We start from the raw sequence: 23001 nt of genomic DNA, 5'->3' as shown, positions 1-23001 counted from the left end.
TCTGTTGGTTTTTTTGTTGCATTCGGTAAAATATTACTCGAACTTGTGCCAGAAACACTTTCCATCTAGAATTTCTGCAAAACACTGTTTATATTCTAACCAGCCAATCAGAGGCTAATGTAGAAGATATGTCGATCTGAACTACTTTGCCAACCTGTTTAAGTTAAATGAGAAATGGCCTCGAACGAAACATGTTCAGACTGTGTGTAACCGCACTCAACAGCTGAACATGTTCACCTGAAGTAGTTCAGACTCCCGTGTAACCGCGCTCTAAATACTGTAGATGTGATTGCAAACTTCAATAGTAATGCTAGCTTGTAACATAGGTGGTTTTAGCATAAATAGCTACTTAGATCATTCTTTTACCAATGTTTATATGGTTAGTACTGTGCACGGCCACAACAGCGCTGCAAATAGCGTTCTAGCTGTTATTCAGAGAGTGGCCTTTCTATCCCTCCCTCTCTTTTCTATGATGTAATTGAAACGTCATTGAATAGTTTTGTAATAAAATAGTAGTTGTGATGTATTAACATTAGTCTGAATTTGTACATAGACATTTATATTTCATAGTAGCTTAGGAAGTAAATTAAACAAGTGCTTTTCTTGCGACTGCCAACCGAAGAGTGGAATATCTGCTACATTATTATTTTGGCCCATAGTACTTTGGTTAGGTTTTTATTTGGTGTTTTTAGTGTTTGTGAATACATTTATCTTTTTAAATAGGAAGTTAGGTACCGATTATTCACTTCACGAAGTATTCAATATTATTTAACAATGTTTATATTTCTTTTCGTCCTTCAGTATACATTAACATGGTTGCACGCATATCCACAGGGAACTAATTATGTTAGTCCTACAATGATGTTTCTGGACAGTCTAGGTGCAGATTTAAAGTTTCGTAGTAATTGCAATGTTAACGTGAGTGAATTACAATTTTTAACACCGTGCAATGGGCAAATACCGTCCTTTGAAACTTCTAAGTTTGTATTTAATTCACAAATATTTTTGTGTATGGGAGTGTATGGAAGCCTTCTTCAAGTTTGTGACTTAGATAATAAATCTAATAATTCAGGTATCAAAGAATTGCTGTCATCTCAAGAAACTGTAACTGCAAGTGGAATTTGTAAAGGGTTACAAAGCAAACTTGAATTTTTGGATGTTTCTTACACACAAACAAAAGATTGGGTGACTTTACTCAAGAAAAATCTACAGAATGCAACTGTCTGTAACCGAGTATGTATTGATCTTTCAAGCGATGTGAACCCCTTATGTTCTTTCATATACAAGGCCGCTGAGATCATAAGTTCCAATGGAAATAAAAATGGTAAGTTCATCAGTTGCTACATCACATGATTAAATTAGTTTTAACATACATTAGTATATCTTTTAAGTTTGAGGTAATAATCAGATGTCGCGGCTTTTTAGAATGGAAAGAAAAAACCTGTATCAGCAATCTGCCCACGATCATGTATTTCTTTGTTTAGCACAACTGTAGCTAACTATGAAGAATTAAAAATACGCTAATTCTTCCATATCAAATATTGAAGTTAATTACTGGACCCTGAATGCTTGATCCTGTAGTACATAATGCTTGCTATTTTAATTCAGTACATCGGAAGATCCTGTTACCACTCGCCACCTCTGGCTAGCTCAAATTAGGTGATGAGTGGAACATACATGTTAGAAGGTCACGAAGAAAGAAGAAATTTATAAACAATGTTCAATGTATTGCCTGTTTTAGCCATCGCCCGGCCACGGCCTGCTCGGCCCGCTGCCTGAACAACGACCACTCAGCCTGGTGCTCGGACAATGACTGATCTTACAGCTTTCCTTTCCTTTGTGCGGGCAGTGTCCTGGGCTCGCTGACGTAATTTTCAGCCAATCACGGCGCATGGTAACAGAGGCTTCTACGAAATGCTTACTTCTGTTCCCACGACGCAGTGATTTTGTCTCTTTCTGGCACTCCCGTGACCGTGACTCATACGCCTAGCATGTGAAACAAAGCCTCTGCCATGGAAAAAATGAAGGAAAATCACGTCAGCATGCCTTCCCACACAAAGAAGCCAGCAAAAAATTACGAGAAAAATAAACTTGTGAATTTTAAAAATATAAACAAAAAACCCAGAAAATTATTTTCATAATAACTTTGAGAAAGGAAAAACTTTAAATCTAACCTGAAATATGAAAAAAAATTTATAACAAACTAGCTGCCCGATCCGGCTTCGCACGGCTATACTAATGGAAAAAAATTAAGTTACATCTCCCATTTACAGTAATGGTAAATAAAAAAAATTCAGTGAAAATTTATTACAATGCTTTATAATGTACCGGAGAGAAAATGAAGAGCACCGATGGTTTTCCGACTCGTGCACGCAACGTATAACTGATGTACCCGTACTTCGCTACGGCAGTCTACAGGCAGATCACTCTTGCGCCGCTCATTATACATGCCCCTCCTTGTGGGTACGCCACTGCCGCGCGATGCCGGTTGCCATGGAGACGCAGAAGGCATGAACAATGAAAAATCCTGTTCTCATGCAGACAAAGTACCCACTGTTGCCTGGTTTTAACCACCCATGGGATCTAATTTTCGGAAAATGTCATCCTGCATAACATAAGGAACATTACTGTGAAGTTTCAAGTCTGTAAAATATATATATTTGAAAAAAAGGGCAATAAAAAAACAAATTAAACACAGAGAGTGGAAAAAAAACAATAGTTTAGGTTTGCGATTTAAAGTGATAAAAAGGATTTAAATACTAATTGAACTCTTATGAGGGTACTGATTGCTTCGTTATTAATATCACACGGGTGATTTTTACTTGTATGGGAAAATTAAGAATGATAAGGCATCTAGTGCATGGCAACAATGTTGATAGGCAATAGGAAATAAACTTCTAGCGCCTGTGGCATTGTCAACACTCACTTCGTACATGCACTGCATGTTGTATCTAACCCCCTCCAATGCATTTGATTCTAATATAATCGTAAGTCAAAAAGAAAGTTTTTTTTTTCAACCTACAATCATAATTCTTTGTTATTTCACAATTTCTTTTATGTGCAGGATCGTCCGATTAATTGAACTAAAACAGCAAGCATCATGTACCACAGGATCAAGCCAACATAATTATGCCATCAGGATGTTCCAATGTACTGAACTAAAGCAGCAAGCATCATGTACCACTTGATCATGACATCAGGATCAAGCCTTCAGGATCCAGGGATAAACTTGGACACATGAAACACCAGCCATAATGAACACAGAATATACGACGGCTGTAATCAAAGAATTCCCTGGAAAGACTCAAATTCAATGTGTCGGCTACTTCAGTTTACAGCACTTATTCCTCACAGAAAATGAACAAAGTTAACAAATGAATTCAAATTTTTGACCTCCATTAGACTCGTTCATTACAACTTCACTCAAAATAGAACACACTTTAAATGCAATGTAACAATCAGTTGGGGAGAGGAGATAAAAGCCAAAAAAATTAAAATTAAAAAAAAAAGATTTTCTTTTGATTTGGAGTGTTTTCAAGCTGTTCGTGGTCCTCAGACTCCCTCACCCTCCCCTCAGGGGAGAGGTCATTGGCTCACGAATGTTTAAAAATCAGGATAATTGAATTATGTTTATTTTGATTCTAATTGTCGTATATATTTGAAACTTTGCAAGTATGTGTAATCCGGAAGACAATACAACAATTTCATTACTATGACCCTTAGCGTGAAAAAGGGGGGGGGGGGGGGGGGGCGCATAGTGGCAAAAAATCATTACCTTTGTCCTATGGACAATAACTTTGCTTTTTGTATATCCGTGAGTCAGGGACATGGTGGGAAATTTGACAGAATGAATGAGAAGGGTGAGAGAGGGGGGCAAAGCAAATAAATTTTGAAAATTTCTAAAATCGATTCTCTTTCGATTTGTATTGTTTTTTAGAATGAGTTATGTTTGGTAATGTAGAAATATGATGAAATTTTTTTAACAAAATGTGTTTTCTCCTGTATTGGTTTTATTGGTGTATCGGCATATCTGTAAAATTTTGTGAATCGGTAAATCTGTATTATTAATTGTTATTATGTAGTTCCTACAATTATTTATTCTTCCACAAAAATATAAAACAGTTGAAGTTTGTGATATCTGTAATATCACAGTTCAAAACATCACTCTCAACAAAACGGAGTCAGCCTCACGGAGGTTTAATAAAAAAAAACATAAAATGGAGTAGTACTGTGGTAAAATGTAGAGGTATAATATTTTGTAATAAACCAGACATACAGAATGACAGACAAATAAAATATAGAGATATTTAGACAGTTACTTAAGAAATATCTTAAAAAAAAAATTAAATTTTTGAAAAAAACTCTTAACAAATGTAAAGATTGTAATGGGAAAAGAATGAAATAAGGTTTTTGAAAAACTCACAAATGAAAGGAAGTAAGTAACAGAAAATAAGAAAGAAAGAAAAAAAAAGCTTTTTATAACTGGTTTATTTGTTGCAACTGTCATAAAAACAACTAATTAGGACTTTTCTTAGTGCTTCCTCCCTTTATGTACCTATTTGTTTTTCATAGAGATAGACACAGCAATAATATCAAATATAGGTACTGCACATATTCATCTATGTATTAATATAATGACCAACCCAGGAAAATCCATCAGGGCGCTATTATCGTTGATACAATCAAGCAAGACACTGAATATCTCAGACCTCGAAAATTGCAGCAGATAGTTGATAGTTGTAAAGGGGTCCTTAAAATCTCCTTAATTTTTGATTTCTCAAGAGGGTACGAACCATGTACGTAGGTATTCCTGATGTAGCAGTTTGTTGTGATAGTTGGTCCTGGTCTGCCGTAGGTCCTCCCACCATAGCGGGAAGCTCCAGTTCAGGAAGTAGTGCTGCTACTGCTGAGAATAATCAGCAGCACTCTGCAAAGGTTCCAGAAGAGTCAAAGAAAACTAATGATAATGACCACAAGAAAGTCCCCAATGACGCAACTGGTGGTCTAATCCAAGGCACTGGTAAACAAGACTTGAATGGGCATGAAGATGCAGCTAATGGAGGCAAGTTCTGTCAATTTTTTTTGTTTGTCCTGACCATCTACATTTGTAAGACTGAGTTTATAAAGTTTGCAAGAAACACAAAATGCTAAAAGTTAAATATCTGCATTTTCAAATACCTGTTAGTAAACTAGGCAAGATGCAAAAAAAAAATGGAATGCAAGTATTGGCCAACTTTAAACTTCTTGCATTTTAGGTTGCGTTTTTGCCTTCGATATTTGAAGTGAAAATGTTCTGGAAACTTTTGAAAATGCAGATGTGGTGTATAGAAGCCTACAATTTTATTTTTATCACATGTTTAACATTTCTACTAATTAAATTGTCGCACAGCAAAAGCAAAGGGCATTTTTAAATCAAACTATTAGGAATTTCACACATTTTCGTGAACAGCATTATGAAAGAAGCAAGATGATTTTTTATCCCTACAGTTTTACAGTTTTAAGTTGTAGGCTTGGTGATGTCTTGCAACTTGGCGTGTTTGATGAACCTCTGTTTTTTATTAATGCATCCTTGCACTCTGGCATTTTTGTGACGTTTTTGTGACGTTTATAAACCCAACTTAATACATAGGGTAATGGGGTCAGTATTCTGCTTCAGTTGTATAATACTCACCTAATACTATGAAAGTGATTATTTTTATCATGCCAACCTCTGCGGCATTCTGCAGGTAGCTGCACTTGCTGGTGCGAGATCTGCATTTGTTTCTTGAATTTGCTGAGCCCTCGTCTGAAGCTGAATGTTCCTGTCGCAAAAACAATATTTAACATTTCTAAAACTTTGCTACACTGTATTCCATTCTTATTACAACATTTAATTCAAATACTCTGATCCATTTTCTTAAACAAATAAATAAAATAACAAATCACAGATGGTACCAAAACACATTTAACCTTTTTGACAGCTTACAACAAACTAAACGTGCAATATGGCACAGTGTACAATTAGTTTTGAGACATGTTTACCAACGCAACAGTGAAATAATTGCGAGAATTGGACTACTAATACAACCCGCAAAATGTCAAAATTCCTGTTCTTTTGAACATATCTCATATATGTGATACAACTGTGCATGTGTGTTGATTTAAAGATCTGATTTTTTTTTTTTCAGAGAGTGTTCAAAGTGTCACTATAGATAATGAAAGAAAAACTACTGATAAAGAAACAATAACTTTAGGTAAATATCCTTAGAGAAATAAACTCATGCAAATTGCACGTATCTTTGATTGACGTACAAAGAAAGTAGACATTACGTAAATACTTACGTACTGAACAGCAGTGACATTTCTATTTAAACTGATATTTATATCAGCCCGCATAATTGCACTGGGGTTGGTGTTTTCAGTTTTGTTGCGACATAGTTGTAGCTGCTCTGATTCTTGGTCATTCTACCATTCTGTGAAGTGGGAGGCCATTGTGGTTGTGTATTGAGATCTCTTACCGCCAATCAGGTTTGATCCCTGCCAGAGCTGCACCTGGATTATTCACAAGCGGGAAATGTGCTGGACTTTGCAGTGAACTGGTGGGTTTTCTCAATACACTTCCTTTTCATTCCACGAATGCGTTTCACCAACAATCCAACCTGGCCTCTTGACTCCTCATCGTTTGTAACGACCCCAAGGTGTATTAGCGGCTAAGCCATTATTTTTCACTCATTCATTGTCAGTGAAGTTAATTGTTGATAAACGACAGCATGTTATTAATTGGATTGTGACCTTCACGATTTTGAACTACTAGTGGAACCTGTGAGTTTCTACTGTGGTTTTGGTGTTGGTGTATGGCATGGTTGGTTTATTGGTGGAAAAGATCTCATGGCCAATCTCAGTTGATGAAACCTTTGGTGACTGACTGTTCCAGTCTTTTTGGTTGGAGAAGATGTGGTTGGCTATGATCACAAGACTGTGTAGTGGTATTTCTTACCATGGATAGGGTAAAAACAGTGAACTACTCTGAAAATAATCATTTCAACATATACAGATAGCCTTGATGCATTTCATATTTAAATTTGTTCATATCAATTTCTGGGGTTTAAAATCATATTATTTTTTTTTAATTTGTAACTTATCATACTCAATATTTCATTTAGTTTGGATTAAAACTAAATAGTATTTTTTTGTTATGTTTTTAGACAATACTAAGACTTCAGAACTTAAAAGAACAGAAGCAGACACTAAACAATCTATGCCAGGTGAGTTTCATGACCTTAATTTAGTTGGTCATACTTAATATTTGGTATAGCTTAGATTTAAACTAAAGACTATTTCTCTGTTATGTTTTTAGGAAACACTAAGACTTCAGAACATACAGAACCAGAACTTAAAGAACCAGAACTTAAAGAACTAGAACTTAAAGAACCAGAAATTAAAGAACCAGAAATTAAAGAACCAGAAATTAAAGAACCAGAAATTAAAGAACCAGAAATTAAAGAACCAGAACTTAAAGAACCAGAAGTGGATATTAAAACCCAATCTATGTCAGGTGAGTTACTTGACTTTAACTTAGTTGGTCGTACTTAATAATTGGTATAGTTTGGATTTAAATTAAAGACTATTTCTCTGTTATATTTTAGGAAATACTAAGGCTTCAGAACAGAAAGAAACAGAAGAAGACACTAAAACGCAATCCATGCCAGGTGAGTTACATGACCTTAATTTGGTTGGTCATACTCAACATTTGGTATAGCTTGGATTAAAACTAAAGACTATTTCTTTTGGTATAGCTTGGATTTAAACTAAAGATTATTCTTCTGTTATGTTTTTAGGAAATGCTAAGGCTTCAGAACAGAAAGATACAGAAGCAGACACAAAAACTCAACCTATGCCAGGTGAGTTACATGACCTTAATTTGGTTGGTCATACTCAATATTTGGTATACCTAGCTTTGATTTAAAGTAATGGATATTTCTGTGTTATGTTTTTAGGAAAACCTAATGCTTCAGAAATTAAAAAAACTGAAGCAGAAGCTAAAATCCAATCTATGTCAGGTAAGTTATATGACTTTAATTTTGTTGGTTAAATTTTTTGTAGTTTCTTTTTATTATTTTTTATGTTAGAATAACTGTCTAAATGGTATCATGTTTATTCAAGTCAGATTAGACAATGTATCCGAACGTATATGAACATCAGTATTGTATATTTCAGTGTGCAGTGATAAATTACATTAGTGACATAAATGTTTACTTTTTAAATAATCTAATATATTAATGTTTCTGTCACCATTGAATGGGTTCATATTTTTCTATGGTATGTATAGTAAAAATAAAATAAAAAGTAAAACTGGTTCAGATGAGTATAAAGTTAAGATTAAGTGGATATTTTCTTTAACCAAATGTCATGTCATTTGATAATATTTGTTTTACATTTTTTTCTTCCAGATAATCCACAACCTACAAAGCCATTAGGAAATGGTGATGCAAACAGTGTAGGTGAGTGGTTATTTTATAAAATTGGGATTTATTTAATTAGATGTCAATCCTTATTTATGCTAATCACAGGGAGCAATACTATGTATAATTCAAAACCGTGAACAATTTGGTAGCTTACATGCAATATTTTCTTAGGCCTAATAAAACATTAAAACTCTCACGGTTGTCAACTTTTATTATTTAATTCATTTACCGAATTTGTAACGTGCCAATAGATAGCTGGGAAGCTTAAAATGGTAAAATAATACAAAAACATAAAAAATAACAATAATTATAGAAACAAGGACATGACTATTAGGCAGAAATAGACAACACTGGACTATCCATACATGACTTGTTAATAATACATTGTGGTTGCATTTAAATGAAATAAGTGATAGTCAAGTTTTTTTTACATAACTGTAAAAATTATGAAAATGTGTGATGCACCAATATAAGTTGTCACTATTTTTAAAAAATACATAGTAATGGTTGTTGTTGACTGTTAAAGGGTGACAGTTAAATGCCAGTTGTTTTAAGTAGATAATTTCTGTTGAGTTTATATCTATAGTATGTAGTTTGTACATTCCAGACATCAGACTAGTGCAACACTGGCGTAGATTGCACATTGCATAATAACGGTACTTGGAGAATTAGTTGAGTTGGAAAATACTGTTGAAATTTCATAAAAATATTGCTATGAATGATTCATGTTGAAAATAAAATTACTTGAGAACAATTACTGATTTTTACACTGCTTTATTATTCCGTCACTAAAATCCACAACTCACAATGACTGCCATTTAAAGATTACAGCACTGTTCTGGATTATCCACAACACATTACAAAAAAGGGTTCGTTGCTTCAAGAAAACAGTTTTGTACTTTAAAATGGTTCCAAAATGTCTGACAAAACAAAGATTTAGTCCCATGTTAATATCCTGTGATTACACACAAACTCACTGTACAAGCCAAGGACCCTGTCTTTGGAGCAATGACGAAAAACAAATTTTAAAGTTTTGTTGAAGGCTTAACACCGACCATAGTCAACGAATTTTAAATAAGAAATCCATAGTTTTTATAAATTGGCGGTGCCTGGACCACAGCCATGAAATTTACTTTAACTCACTACATTGTTATTTAATTGAGCCATCGCCCAACTGTGACCTTTCGGTACCACGAAAACACATCTGCCCTTTTTCCTGAAGACGGAGTAAGGATGGTCATGTGATATAATTTTTGACCAATCACAAAATAAACAGGAAAAAAAAAAATATCAGCCAATACTGGTGCAGGGAAACATGTCTCACGCTCCTCTTTCTTTCTCTCTCTTTACTCTCTCCTCTCCATCCCTCTCCTTTCTCTCCCCCTTTTTTTTTATCTTCCTCTTTCCCTTTCTTTTTCTCTCTTTCTCATTCTTATGTGACTGGCAATATTATTACATCAGCCCATCCTCATACAAAATCAAAACAACTGCAATAAATATGAGCAAGTTTTTCAGTACTAGCCAGTGATTGTAACATCTAACCGTGGTAACGAGGAAATTCATCTGTTCTCACTTGCAAATGCAAGTACACTTATGGTACAAAACTTTGACACAAAATTTAATGTGTAGAATTATTTAAAATAATGCGGAGCATGATAAATATACGTAAATTGTGCTGACTGCCAGGTCATCACTAGTAGAAGGGTGAGGAGAAGGTTGAGTGTTGGACAGAAAAGTGCATCGTACCGTGTGCTGAACATCTGGGGTAGACCATAGATTTTGAACATGATTTAGATGTATTCTTGTCTTCTGCACTTCAGAGCATCGTTGGCTTATGACTTGCCATCAAAACTGTCAAAATAATATACTGCACACATTGACATGCGTGTTTGTCTTTAAATGATACAACAATTTTTTTTAGAACTATTTAAAGTATTGTAGAGATTTGAACGCAGAAAAATTTACAATTACATTTCATAACCTTGATGACATATCAGCTGCATTTGGTTATCATCACATGCAAGTTTGACTGTTCTTTTGCCAAAATATTTAGTTCAGTGTGTGCATACTACCTTGGTGGGGATGGGATGCAATGGTGATGGAATGACTGGAGTTTGCTGATGGTGTGTGAGGATGGCTGAGGTGGTGGGGGTTGTTTGAAAAAGGGCACCAGCTAGGAGGATGGAGTTGGGAGCTGCGCACCGCGGCAAACACGATATGGGATTGGCTCTCAGGGTCGTGATGTCACCAGTGGCGGTGGGGGAGGTAGAAAGGCCGTTGCCCGGCGAGAATATTGCTGGGCGTAGGCTCGCGGGATGCCACAGCACAAACCTTGCACAACGCTACACGCAGCCGTCCTGGCAAACGTCGCGCACTCACTGTCTCTTTGGTCGAGGTGGCCGCTAGGGGAGGGGGGTTAACGGCAGGATCTACCATCGACCTTGCAGTGCCTTAGCTGTTTGTCTACCCGTTGTTACGGTGGTGTATCTTAACTGCCTTGGTAAACCAAGGGACACTTAGGTTTGGCATCATAAACGATGGACACAATTTTTCTGTGGTGCTGTTTGCCTACCCTATCTATCCAATATGAAGTATGTGGTGCAGACTTGACTCACTAAGCTGCCACTAATGTGGTTCTCAATTTTTTTTTAAAAATTGTTTTGTTTTTTCGTGACATACAAATCACTGGTAGTAACACTACAATACATTAACTTAACCGCTGTTGGTGAGTGAAAATATTTTGGATCAACTTCCATTGCCTTTTCTTTCATTTTTGCTGTGCATTTGTAGGGAACTAAATAAGCTGTGAAGGTGCCGTTGATAATCCGCCTGTAGTCTGTGGAGAGTTATTGTATTTTGTTTCTACTTTATAGGTAATCAACAACCTCCAAACTCAAAAGGAACCAGTGCTGCAAACAGTCCAGGTGAGAATTTACTCTGAAAAATTGAATTGCTTTTTAATTAGATTACTTATCTTTAAATAATTTCTTACAATCATTGCTTTTGCAATACAATATTGCAAAAATCTTTCCAAACTAAATCATTTCTAAATAAACTTTTCAAACAATTTCATGTAAGTTACCTGCCACTAAATTTTTCACTTATAGAATCATTCTCATATCCCTAGGAAAAAATTTGTAAGGACTAATATGTCACAATTATTAAAAATAAATAATATTTTGATAAAATTAAAGTAAAATTGAACTTTCTACATTTATAGCATGTTTCTATAATTTAATAATACCAATTATAAAATTTTATTTTATATGGAACTACATCCATGGCTACTAGAAGATCACTGGAGTATTTAAGACACTATTTTTTTCCCCATTGAAATTTTTCCATATATCTTAATTTTATTTGTACATAATACATATAAATTTCAAATTTCCAGGAAGTACATGTTAGCAATGTTTTTACTTAATTTCAAGTTGTAACATCAGTGTGGTTCACTTGACAGGTATTCAGTCTTCCGTTGAAGCACCTGGCTTCGATGAATCTGCCAACCCACAAATTGAGCTTGATGGAGGTAACTTAATTGAACAAGTCTGTGTAGACTGTAATTGTCATTGTGGGACCTTTTATTATTTTATCCTGCTTTTGACATTTTCTTTTTTGCTTTATGGGGAAAAGATCTTATGATGAATTATGATAAACATTAAATATACTGAATAGCAAGTCGGCACATGCTGTTATATTGAAATACAAACTACAATAAAAAAAAAATTAATCAGCAATTTAACAATATCTTGTCTTAAATCACATAATTTTAATGTTTTAACATATTTCATGCAATGAACATAATTTATTTAGCACAAAATTTGTTAGCATGAAGTTTTTATCAAAATGTAAATTTCATGAAAAGGGGATCGTTTCCTTATAAACACAGAAGTAAGCAGATATGTATCTCTTTCCCTCGCTTTCTCTTAACTGCTTCTCCAATGCACTCTAAGGGAGATTTATATGGGCAAGAGTTATGATTTATTTAATGACTAAAAGTACTATCTCATATAAAAAAATTAAAAAAGGTTTATTCTTTACAAGAAATGAAATGGTTGTTTTCATAACTTAAGTATTTTAAAAAAACAATACATTTGGAATACCACTAAAGTTGGCAACTTTGGTTATGTTCGATACCATAGTCTCTCACAGTTGCAAGAAGTGAATTCTCCAGCGATTATTGCAGCCAACTGCTCAATCTGAATAATGGTTGTTTGTACATTTATCATTTATCATGTGTCATTCTTCTTTGTTTATGTTGTAGTTTATTAAATAAATTTTACTTTGGGGTTTAAATGACAAAAGAAATTAAATGAACATTTCTCAATTGTGTTTTGTAAAAAAACACAGGTGTTATTACAATATTAGAATTACTTATTTGATTTCTTTTCATTTTCAGTGTTTTGAAAGTATTTCTAGAGGATGCGAGTTTGAATCTCGTACCAACCATCCTGATTTCTGTTTTCTCTGGTTCCCTGAAGTGTCCTCAGGCAAATGCTGGGATTGGTCCGTATTGTATATAGGCTATGGCTAGGGTCAAAATTTTATAAATATAAATAAATACAATACGTTACACTTTATTTTGGTTCATTTGTGGCATAAGTATAATAAAAATTGAAAAGAAGCCAAAGAAGAAAAATGTTTCTGCACGAGGACTCCAACCAGCGACCCTCTAATTATGAATCCAAATTCTTGCAACTGCGCCAACCACTACTTGGAAATCATGCTACCATAAAAGTGTTAATGTACAGAAATGTTATTTCCTATACGCTTGACCATATGGAGCTCCCACTAGGTGTCACTTTCATTTCTAGTCGAGCCCTGCATACACTGTGAATCCGGACAAAATTGCTGATGACGAGTAGCTGGCCTCCCCTTGTGGGTGTCTCTGGTAATGAGGAAGGGACTGCCGGCGAGGGTGAAGATGAGAGGGGAGCAGCTCGTCAATGTCGACAGTGCACATTGTCTCGTAGTTGTCTTTCATTCTTCCTTTAACTACCTGATTTCAAGTCCTCGTTCAAAATTCATGTTTTTTTAAAACATTTTTAAACCCAATGTTTTCCAACAGTTAGAATGAGCTTAATGAACAAGAAAAGGGGGGAATTTCCGATAACACTGTATAAATACGGTAGGCTAGATTAGTCCTGCAAAAGTTTGTGATTTTTCGAACTTTTTCACAAGTTCTACATTTTATGTGCCAAAATTACAATTAATTGCTCCATCCAATTGAAATAATTTCAGTGAAAATACTTTTTTCAGGTGAATCTCCTGCTGTTGATGGTTCTGATATACAGCAGTACCCAGGTAAAAAATATAAATAAGAGAAAAAATGCTATAAATTTAGTTCTTGGAAAATAGTATGCATAGTGTGAAGTAGTGGTTACTACTATACTTGCAGATTAAAACTGTTTTATGTATAAAATGCTCAGGTGACACTACTAAAATACTACAGGAATAAATCAGATCATTAATCTGAGAATCTATTTTTCGTGCATACATAGTATATGATACTGTGTGTGTGTTACGTTACTTACATAGGGTTAACATGGTTTGATATGTACACCTAGATTGCATTAGAAATTAAATAAACAAACTTCTAGATATGCCAAATAATTTTATAAATTAACATATTATTTCAAGAGTCAGTAAGATAAAGATAAAATATAACATAAAACATGTAAATGTCAAAACACAAATAGAGGTTGTTCAAACTAATTATGCCCATATTAGGTAGTCTTTGGACTGCCCTAACCTCAACTCTAGAATCATAAAAACCATAATATATAAATCTTTACTTTAAAATTTTTTCCTAACAATTTAGACTTTAAATTGATGAAATATTGGTCCAAAATACAAATGATTTTTTTTGTCTGGGGGTGCTAGCACTAAATTTCGCCAGTTAACATTAGCCATAACTTTCATTTTCTCTTAACAACACTATCTATATCTTGGTATTCTCGAACCTCTGGTCGTCAAAGAAATAACACATCATTTTCTTAGTTTTGGAGACTTTTTTTTTCCTTAGCTCAATAAAAGATACTATGTTGAAAAAATTTCAAAGATTTCTTGTACACAAGCTATCATTTACAGTTAATTTGCTATTAATTGTTTATTATATAGAGATAAATATGAGCTACTTTTATACAAAGTAATATACAGGAAATAGTGATTAAAATATTTTGTTTACACTTACATAGTCATTAGAACTTAATACATTAAATTATTAAATATATTAGTGACACATCTCATGTAATAAAATACTGTATAACATAAATGTGTAAAAAAAATTATTTGATAGAATTTAATTACAATAATAAGTTTCATGAGTCAATCCATTTAATGCTCTATTTTTAAAAAAATTCAGCATCTGTGAACAAAGTAAATAACTCCTGAATTATGCTGTAGTAATATTTGTGTATCTTTTGTATTTCACATCTTATTTAACCTTTCGTACATTTTATTTCATCAGTCCGCAATTTTATCTCGAAAGGTGAGGTCAGTAGCAAGTTAACAACGTCTTTGATCCTGCCATTGAATTAAGCACGATAAGGTTGACGTAGACCAGGGCTACGCCCTCCCTAAGCCCGATGTGCCTCGCTCCACCTCAGGCCCCTCTCTTCCCACCCGCACCCTCTGTTTCGAACCTCCCGCCAGTGAGTGTGTAGTGCGTGCGTGCGTGCGTGCGTGCGTTGTAGTTCGCCCTGCAAGAGGCACCCTTAGAGCCATTGCCACCCACCCCAATTGCCTAATTTCATTAATTGTCATTTTTACTTTATATCTTTATTTCAGCCCCTTAAGCGTAACTGTGTTTGCAGGCAGGAGGTAAGGACGGAGCAGCTCTATGCGCCAACTTCTGAACGCACCGTTAACGCGGGCGGTTTGTTTTTGAATTTCAGTGATGATTATTATTAATACATGTGAATGTTCGTAATGCTTAATAATTAGTTGTAATCCTTTATTAAGAGCTTGGGTTTTTTTTTTGTTCTGTCGCTAATGAAGTAACTGTCACATAAAGGTAATGCCGAGGCTTCCGGTCGCCATGACACCCGGACCGCAGCCCAGTCGCTTTCGTTCGTCGCTTGGAGCTGGATGCGTCGCTGCACCCCGAGGACTTCACTTTTATGCAATATTTGATTAGCTAACATCCGTCGTTGTAGTTATTATTTAAACCTTTTTATTTTGTTCTTGAGGCCTGCTCCAGGCGGCTGACTGTTTCAATTAAATATTTAATTTGCAACCTGACGTATCGTATTTCATGACGACATTAACTTCTAGACCAGTTCACGTGGTGTGCTGCTGCCGTAAGCCGATTCGATTGCCATTGGCATTTGTATTCAGTATTTCAAGAGGGAGAGAACTACGCGTAGCGGTTTTGTGCAAATAAAACATCATCTTGACTGCAGCCTTTAGTACTTAGGTTATGTGACCAAGTGTTCACGTTGTACCGAGTCTTGAAGCGTGTTTGGGTCACCTTACGAGCCCACCGACGATCGTCCAGTGGTAAGGATAGCGTGCCCGCCACTGAGAGCGGGCGGACAGGGTAGACTGCAACCGACTACAGGGGAATTCGAGCCTAGCTCCCACATGGGTCATGTAACGACCCCGAGAGGGAGTTGATAGCCGGGTCCTTGTGTCATGTAGTGGCACCCTTGGTTACGATTAACACGCTTGCTTTCATGTCAGTGAATTCCCCACGACAAAAAGTTGACCATAAAGCTTACAAAATCACTCTGAAAATATTTATATTATACATATAAATATTATAATAGCATGGCTACTAACCTTAACTTTGAGATGAGGTCACCTTTAAAATTATCTTATCTTTTTAAAGTATATTCTATTATCATCATACATAATTTGAGTACTTATTGGTGTTTCTTCTAGTGCAGCAACATGATGTCAGCTTAAATACGTAATTATTTTCAGATACAGTTGGGGATAGTGAAATGCCTCCTCCTCCTCCTGGTGTTGATCCAGTTAAAGAAGTTCCTGGTGATGACTCAGATAAAGGAGTGTCTGCTATTGACCCAAGTAGAGAAGGTAATAACTCCTTTATATTGTACTTTTAATTAATTTAAACAACTTATTTTTCTTTGAAAATAGTATTGTCATGTCACAATTTTATTCACATATTAGGTTATGTTTAAAGCTATTGGTAATAATAAGATACAACTGTTTGCTTTGTACCTTCACGTACTGTTTTTTTTTACCTTACTAAATTTTCATTACAATAAGTTTGATGTTCACATATATGGAAATTCATGGAAGGCCAAAGCTTGTCTAAAATAGATTACAATAATATTTTATGAGAGCTAAAGAAATTCGTAAGGTTTTGCATGTTTAGAAGTTTCTATAAAGAGCTTTACTAAGTAGTTTTCTGTAAGTGAAACAGACTTGGTTGATGTGTCATTTTATTCCTGTGGAGCATTTTTATTTTAGTTTTTGTTGAAAATATGGCAGTGTATAAGTTACTCTTTAGGGTGAATAATACCTTAACCAAATTTTTTTTCATCAAGATATAAAATAATTAAGTTTGTTATGACTTGTTTGTAGTAGAGCAATTAACTTTTATGTCTTAAATTTTTCTTATGACTTCTGCTCAATCCCAAGTAACCTAGTCTCATATAACTGCATTATAACTTGTGAGCGTTGAGTTATTTTTTGATGGTGTTTTTAATTCCTTTAACAATCAGAATCGAAGACTTAATTTTGAACTACTGATTTTGAACCCCTCACTCAACCACACACACGGACATACCGATTCCTGACATTCGTATACAATTAGGAAAAATCCATCAACTAACAACATATAATTTAAATGGCCAAAATAAAATTGTTAACTGTTGTTGCCTAATATTTATTGTAATTTATGGTAATAAAGTTAAAATTGTATGATGTATTTAGTAAACAAACAAAAGCATACTTTTTCTTTATCCTTTTATTGTTTAAATATCAGAAATTATCAAAAATAATGCATAGCTTAAATTTTTTTTTATAATGACTTATTATTTTTAGCAGAGTAGGTGTGTCTGTTTAGCTAGTGAATTATTCGTAATATGGCTCTACTGAGCAGTAAATAAAATTAATGAACATAAATTCCAACACATTTTTATGTTATTATTTATTATTGTGTTGCAGTGAAGACTGGCCAGTTGCCTTCTGACTATGTTGATGCTGAAGATTCACATTTCTTTGTGTACTTTGTGACAATGGTGGTACTATGCATCATAGGGTACTTGGCATTCCACAACAAGCAGAAGGTAATGAAATTGGTTTTCCTTTATTACTTTTTTAATGAATGGTACACAAGTGGCAATAAATCTGAGTGCAGCAAAGTGATGTTATGTTCATTCGACATGTAGAATAAAATGCAACACCAATTTATAGTTATGCTTAGTATTGGTTTATCTTTCACTCTGATTTTTAAGTTTTACTTGTTTGTGGGAATTTGTGTGTGTGTGTTTTTTTATGCTTTTCAGTTAAGTGTGTATTTTAAAACTTTTTCACTTATTCTGGCTGCTATAATTTATATTTTAGCCTCTAGGTAGTTTTTGTATGTACTGAAAATTCTGGTGTTTATGCATGTAAATTAACAAGTAAAGAAATTTTTTCACGTATTTGTTCTCTTGAATTACGTAGTAGATGTTTTAGAAACTTTATTTAAAACTGTTTCAATTTTTAATGGTACAGGTTTACAATTGTGTTTCCTATTAAGCTAGTTACTTATTTATATGTAATTCACTGTCAAAAAATAAGGTTTATTAATAAGTTAGTACACCTATAATATAGCAGACCACTGTGTTTTTTTTCCAGAGTTAACTTTTAGATAGTATGTGTACTGTGTGTGCTGTGGAGGGTGTTGTATAACTTTCGTAAAAAAAGGTTTTTGGTCATGCAATCTGTCTGGGTACTAAGAAACAGTAGTGAGAGTTTAGTTTCTCTGCCATCTCTGTATTATCTAACTCAATGACAGTGTAATTAGAAGTGGATTTGTGTTGATTTTGCATATTGTAATAATCCAGGCTCCGGCAAGCTCAAAATTGGTGGTTTACACATACATGAACACTTCAAGAAAATTTGATTGACTGTTGAAATATTATTTAAGTTCCAGGGAGAAAAATGTTTGACGATTATTGATTACTAAAATAACGTCACTCGGATTTTTACTGTTTTTATATACTTTAGCAAATATTCACAAACAAGTGCATGACAAAAATACAGACAGGTCGAACAAAACATCTTCACTGATTCCAAACCACATATTTACTGTTCGTTGGTGCCAAAAGTTAAAAATACGTAGTGTTCGTTTGTAAGTCCCATACTTGCTTGCAGCTCCCGGTACAAGCCGAATGTCACTGTCCTTGGAACATATCTATCATCACTGTGGGCTGTTACCAATGACTGTGGCCAAAATCTCTAAATAAAGTTCCGAATGACAAAAAAAAGGTTAAATATAGATGGTGTAGCCCCGACCACAGCCACAAAATTCTGCGCCACCTCTACGTTCTTTTGTTAAGTTTGAGCCCTTGCCCGACACGCAAATTCGTTACCTCGTACAGATGCTGACTTTGTTCTTTCTGAGGAACAAGCGTGCTCTTGTGATGTAATTTCTGAACAATCACATAAATGCACAGAAAAAACCAGCCAATCACGGGCACAACTGAAATCACTTCTAGTCTTCCCTACACTCAGGCACTGTCTGTCTCTCACACTTATATTACTGATAAAACCATTGCATCAGCCCGATTGTTCTCGAACCTTCTAGAGCAATCTGTGTCTCCCCACATTAATTAACTTAAGACATAAAACAAACAAAACAAAAAAAAAACGTGAAAGCACATAAAAACATAAATAAGCAAGCAAACAAACAGAAAAAAAAAATTAGGATTATACACCATAGAGTAGCCAAATCATAAAACATACTTAAAAGCATGAAATAATGTAAGCTATTATTGTGACACACTCAGCTATCACATAATACATCTCAAAAGGAATAAGTAGCTGTTATCGACATGACCTTGAGAATCCTCATCAAGTACTAAATATGATCAGAAAACATAATAGATCTTTAATAAACTCATTTAGATGGTGGGGAAGGCAGTAGCTTGGGTTGCTGCATCTTGGAGCAGCTTCTTTGCACCGGCAAGTGGAAGAGTGAACTCCTCGCCAAATGTGGAGAAACGGGGTGTAAGCAGTTAGCAAACTGGACTCACATACCATATAGGATCCGAGTTGGAATCCCAGCTTGGCAGTCTCCCTCTTGGTTCTCCATGGTTTTCCAAAATGCTGGGCTGGTTTCTTGCCATTTGGAAAAGATTTCCTGTCCTGTGTAGCTGTGTGTTGTAGTTTGCAATGACCTTGCAGTTAAGGGCTCTGCCTACCGGGGCGTGCACACGGTGTGCAGAGCTTCAGAATAAAAAAGTACGATATGAAAACTATTCAAGATATCCAAGTGGAGTCTGTTTACAAAAAGCATTTAAGACTATGCTAACAGCGGATGAGTAGTTTTGTTTCTGTATTCCTTGTGTAAATTAATGAAAATGGCTATAATTTGCTTTTTCACCATCTAATGTTATGGTCACGGCTCAAATGTCATAGTTGCCCTGTCCACGAAGAGAAAAGACTGTGTGCCAGTTCAGAGCCTTGTGCTTAGAGGCGACACCACGCTAGATGCAGTAGCAGTGTCTGCATTATCTATTTGCTTCACTGAATCCAGCTCTGATCAGGCGGGCTCCTTAATGGGACGTTTGAAACGACAAAAAAGAAAAATCTTGGTGGATGGGTGGGTTTGAACTAGAATAAATAATGTGAGACTGGTTTAGTGTCGACTGTTTCTCCGGCTGTTACCAGGGGATCGATAGAGGGACCGTTACGAGCAGCAGAGAGTAGTTGAAAGTGTGCCTGGAACATGTTCCAGATCCTGGCCCTCACGCTGGAAGGCCACTCGAAGAGGAACTCCCGGCGGCGGCACCAGAGCTCCACCAAGTACCGCAAGCTGGACAGCAACCTGGAGGAGGCGGTGACGTCCTCCTGCAAGCAGTCGGTGACGAGTGTCATCTACTGAGCCCCGCGCCACGCGGGAGAGAGTCGCGCAGCCACTCGGCTTGGACTCCCGTGGCCAGCCGGCTGCATTCCGTCAGATATGGATACCAACTGTAAATAATGTTTTCAAAGGGGGACAAATTTCCGTGCCTGTTTGAGCAATCTGAACTTAATTTTTTTTGCACAATTTTTATACAGTTCCAGTGACCTTTTTCAGTGTATTTTTCTTTGTGATACGGTGTGTTTGCTTAATGCAACTATACAAAACTTGTATTTACTTTATTGCTGAAGAAATATGATGATTAGTGCAAGATATGAAATGTGGTTTGTAAGAAATATGTTATTTCATCACTTCCTTTCCCTTCATCAACACTCCCCCACATTTCAAATTAAAATAGTTATCTAAATTTTTTGGGATTACTTTTTTGCTGTTTAGTTTTATAAATTGTGTGAATTTTTTCAGCTCAGTTATTAATTTATTGGAGAAATAAATTGTTCATTTCTGAATATCTTTTTGATGTTTGTAATTTTTCTAATTTAATTTTTTTCCAGTAATCTTATAGCTACAATATAAAAATTAAGCATGCAAGTACTATTAATTATAATAACTTTGCTGAATGAACATGAACATTTCTGATCTTAAGTTTTTGGGATTGACATTTTTCAGTATTTTGATGGTCGTGGTTGTTGTGGCATATTTAATATTTATTATGGTGTTTTGCATTTTTTTTTCTTTGTGCAAATGTATGAAAGGAGTGATTTGTTTAATCTTATTTAGTTTTCCACAGTGTTAAGTACTTCATTATTATTATTATTTTATTAGCAAAAATAGTTTTGAAATGGAAAAAAATTTCTCAATTTACAATTAATCTTTTTGCTAGTAACCAGAGTTGCAACTAAGAAAATTGTTTATTTTTAGTTATGTTTTTAGTATAAAATGTGATTTTATGGAAAAATATAGAAAATTATTTCCTCAAATGTTGTTTATGTGTTTTCTATAATAAAAGCAGTTTGTTTAATTGTTTCTGTTTTATTTTATTGAGTTCTGAACTTGTAGTTATAATTTTATTACATGTATATCATATTTACCCGAATAAGTTGTGCCCTCAAATAAGTCTTATACCCCTAATATTTTGACAGTAACCAAAAATATTTGTTGTTTAGAATAAGCCTCATACCAAACTTTTAAAACAGAACTTGTGACCATTATTCAAGTTTTATTAAATGTCTATTCAGGTCTTTGGTAATTATTCATTCAAAGTTATATTATACCGTAATTGCCTTTAAAGTTTTCTGTAAACCTAATTGCATTCTCGGTACCGTGGTTGACGTTTGCTAATTATTGCCATAAGCTCTTGTTATTCTTACTACAAGAGTACTATTAAATATAGATCAATATGTAATTATAACATGTTTACTGTGATGTGAGTAACAATCGTCATGAACGTAAAACAGCTACCAACCACGGTAATTTTGTTTTCTGCGCTATCAACATCCTGGCTACGAATGACCAAAATCAATGCTATGTTATAAAGAATGTAATAAATTGGGAAATTAAGAAGTACACACAAATTCTCATATTTTGAATAAATATATGGAAATACACCATCACTAAAAAAAAATTTTTTTCTCCAGTCATGTATATGACTTTCCACTGCCTTCCATCAGCACAATTTCCAATTTCCTTAGCATTTTTAATAATTTTTTGGATTTTTCAGCAACTGTAGATGATTGCAACTGCAATCAATCAGTACCTAAGTATTGCAACGTATTTCTCACAGAAACATGCAAACCACGTGCAATAGGTCTGTCATCCATTAAGCAAACTGACTGATTCAAGGGGGTGGGAAAGGGGGGAAAAGTTCCCCCCTAAGACCCGAACCTTGCAAATAAAAAATGGAATGCTGTTTATTAATACCAACACTAATACATTTATCAAAGGATATATTTTAAACATTTTCATATCATTAATTAGATATTTACCTCTGCCTTTTAACAAGAAATTTCTCAGTATGAAGTTCACAACACTGCTTGGTAACTAGTGTCAGAAATAGTTTTGCGCACTGTAAATTAAACAAGCAGCAGATTTGTGGTAGTAAGTGGTGTTTCGGTAAACCATGTTTTTTGTGAGTTGTTTGATGCAAGGATTACTGCAGCTTGGTTTTAAATATGAAAGAAACCTGATATTACACTATTGATAATACATAGTCTCCTTCTTAAGTTCCAATATTCTTGGTAGCACTGCGGCAGAGCATGCGGTTGTGAAATTTAAGGAGTAGTTTTTGACGTGGTTCAAACCTCGTCACTGGAAAATTTTCACCTTTTTACTGGATTATACAAATTTGGCTCAGCAAACATAAATTAATACATTTTCTTTGTGTAGGCCTATCTAATTGCTATAATATTATTAAATACATAGCTCAGTCCATTGGCTGGATTATTTAATTATTCCAGTTTCATACATTTTACAGGAGTCACGAAAAATGTTTTACAGCCAATTATCAAGGTTTAGATT

The 23001-nt window shown here is 34.8% G+C and overlaps 1 protein-coding gene across 2 annotated transcripts; it reads left to right on the top strand.

The window, feature by feature from the left end:
• The first annotated feature begins 430 nt into the window (after positions 1-430).
• LOC134543320 (trans-Golgi network integral membrane protein 1-like) lies at positions 431-21510 on the top strand. 2 transcript variants are annotated; one of them, XM_063388263.1, is made up of 15 exons: positions 461-1324; positions 4856-5062; positions 6168-6233; positions 7185-7244; positions 7337-7534; positions 7626-7688; positions 7818-7880; positions 7977-8039; positions 8430-8480; positions 11318-11368; positions 11905-11973; positions 13704-13748; positions 16371-16484; positions 17583-17704; positions 20362-21510. In XM_063388263.1, the coding sequence occupies exons 1-15, from the start codon at positions 775-777 to the stop codon at positions 20506-20508; spliced, it is 1869 nt and encodes a 622-aa protein (XP_063244333.1). In that variant the 5' UTR covers positions 461-774; the 3' UTR covers positions 20509-21510. The 2 variants fall into 2 exon arrangements, with proteins under 2 accessions (XP_063244334.1, XP_063244333.1); XM_063388264.1 differs by lacking the exon at positions 6168-6233 and having other exon boundaries at positions 431-1324.
• Positions 21511-23001: the final 1491 nt, after the last annotated feature.

The sequence above is a fragment of the Bacillus rossius genome (assembly GCF_032445375.1).
Source record: "Bacillus rossius redtenbacheri isolate Brsri chromosome 9 unlocalized genomic scaffold, Brsri_v3 Brsri_v3_scf9_2, whole genome shotgun sequence".
Classification (NCBI taxonomy): Eukaryota; Metazoa; Arthropoda; class Insecta; order Phasmatodea; family Bacillidae; genus Bacillus; species Bacillus rossius.
This window is presented reverse-complemented; position numbering and strand designations above follow the sequence as displayed.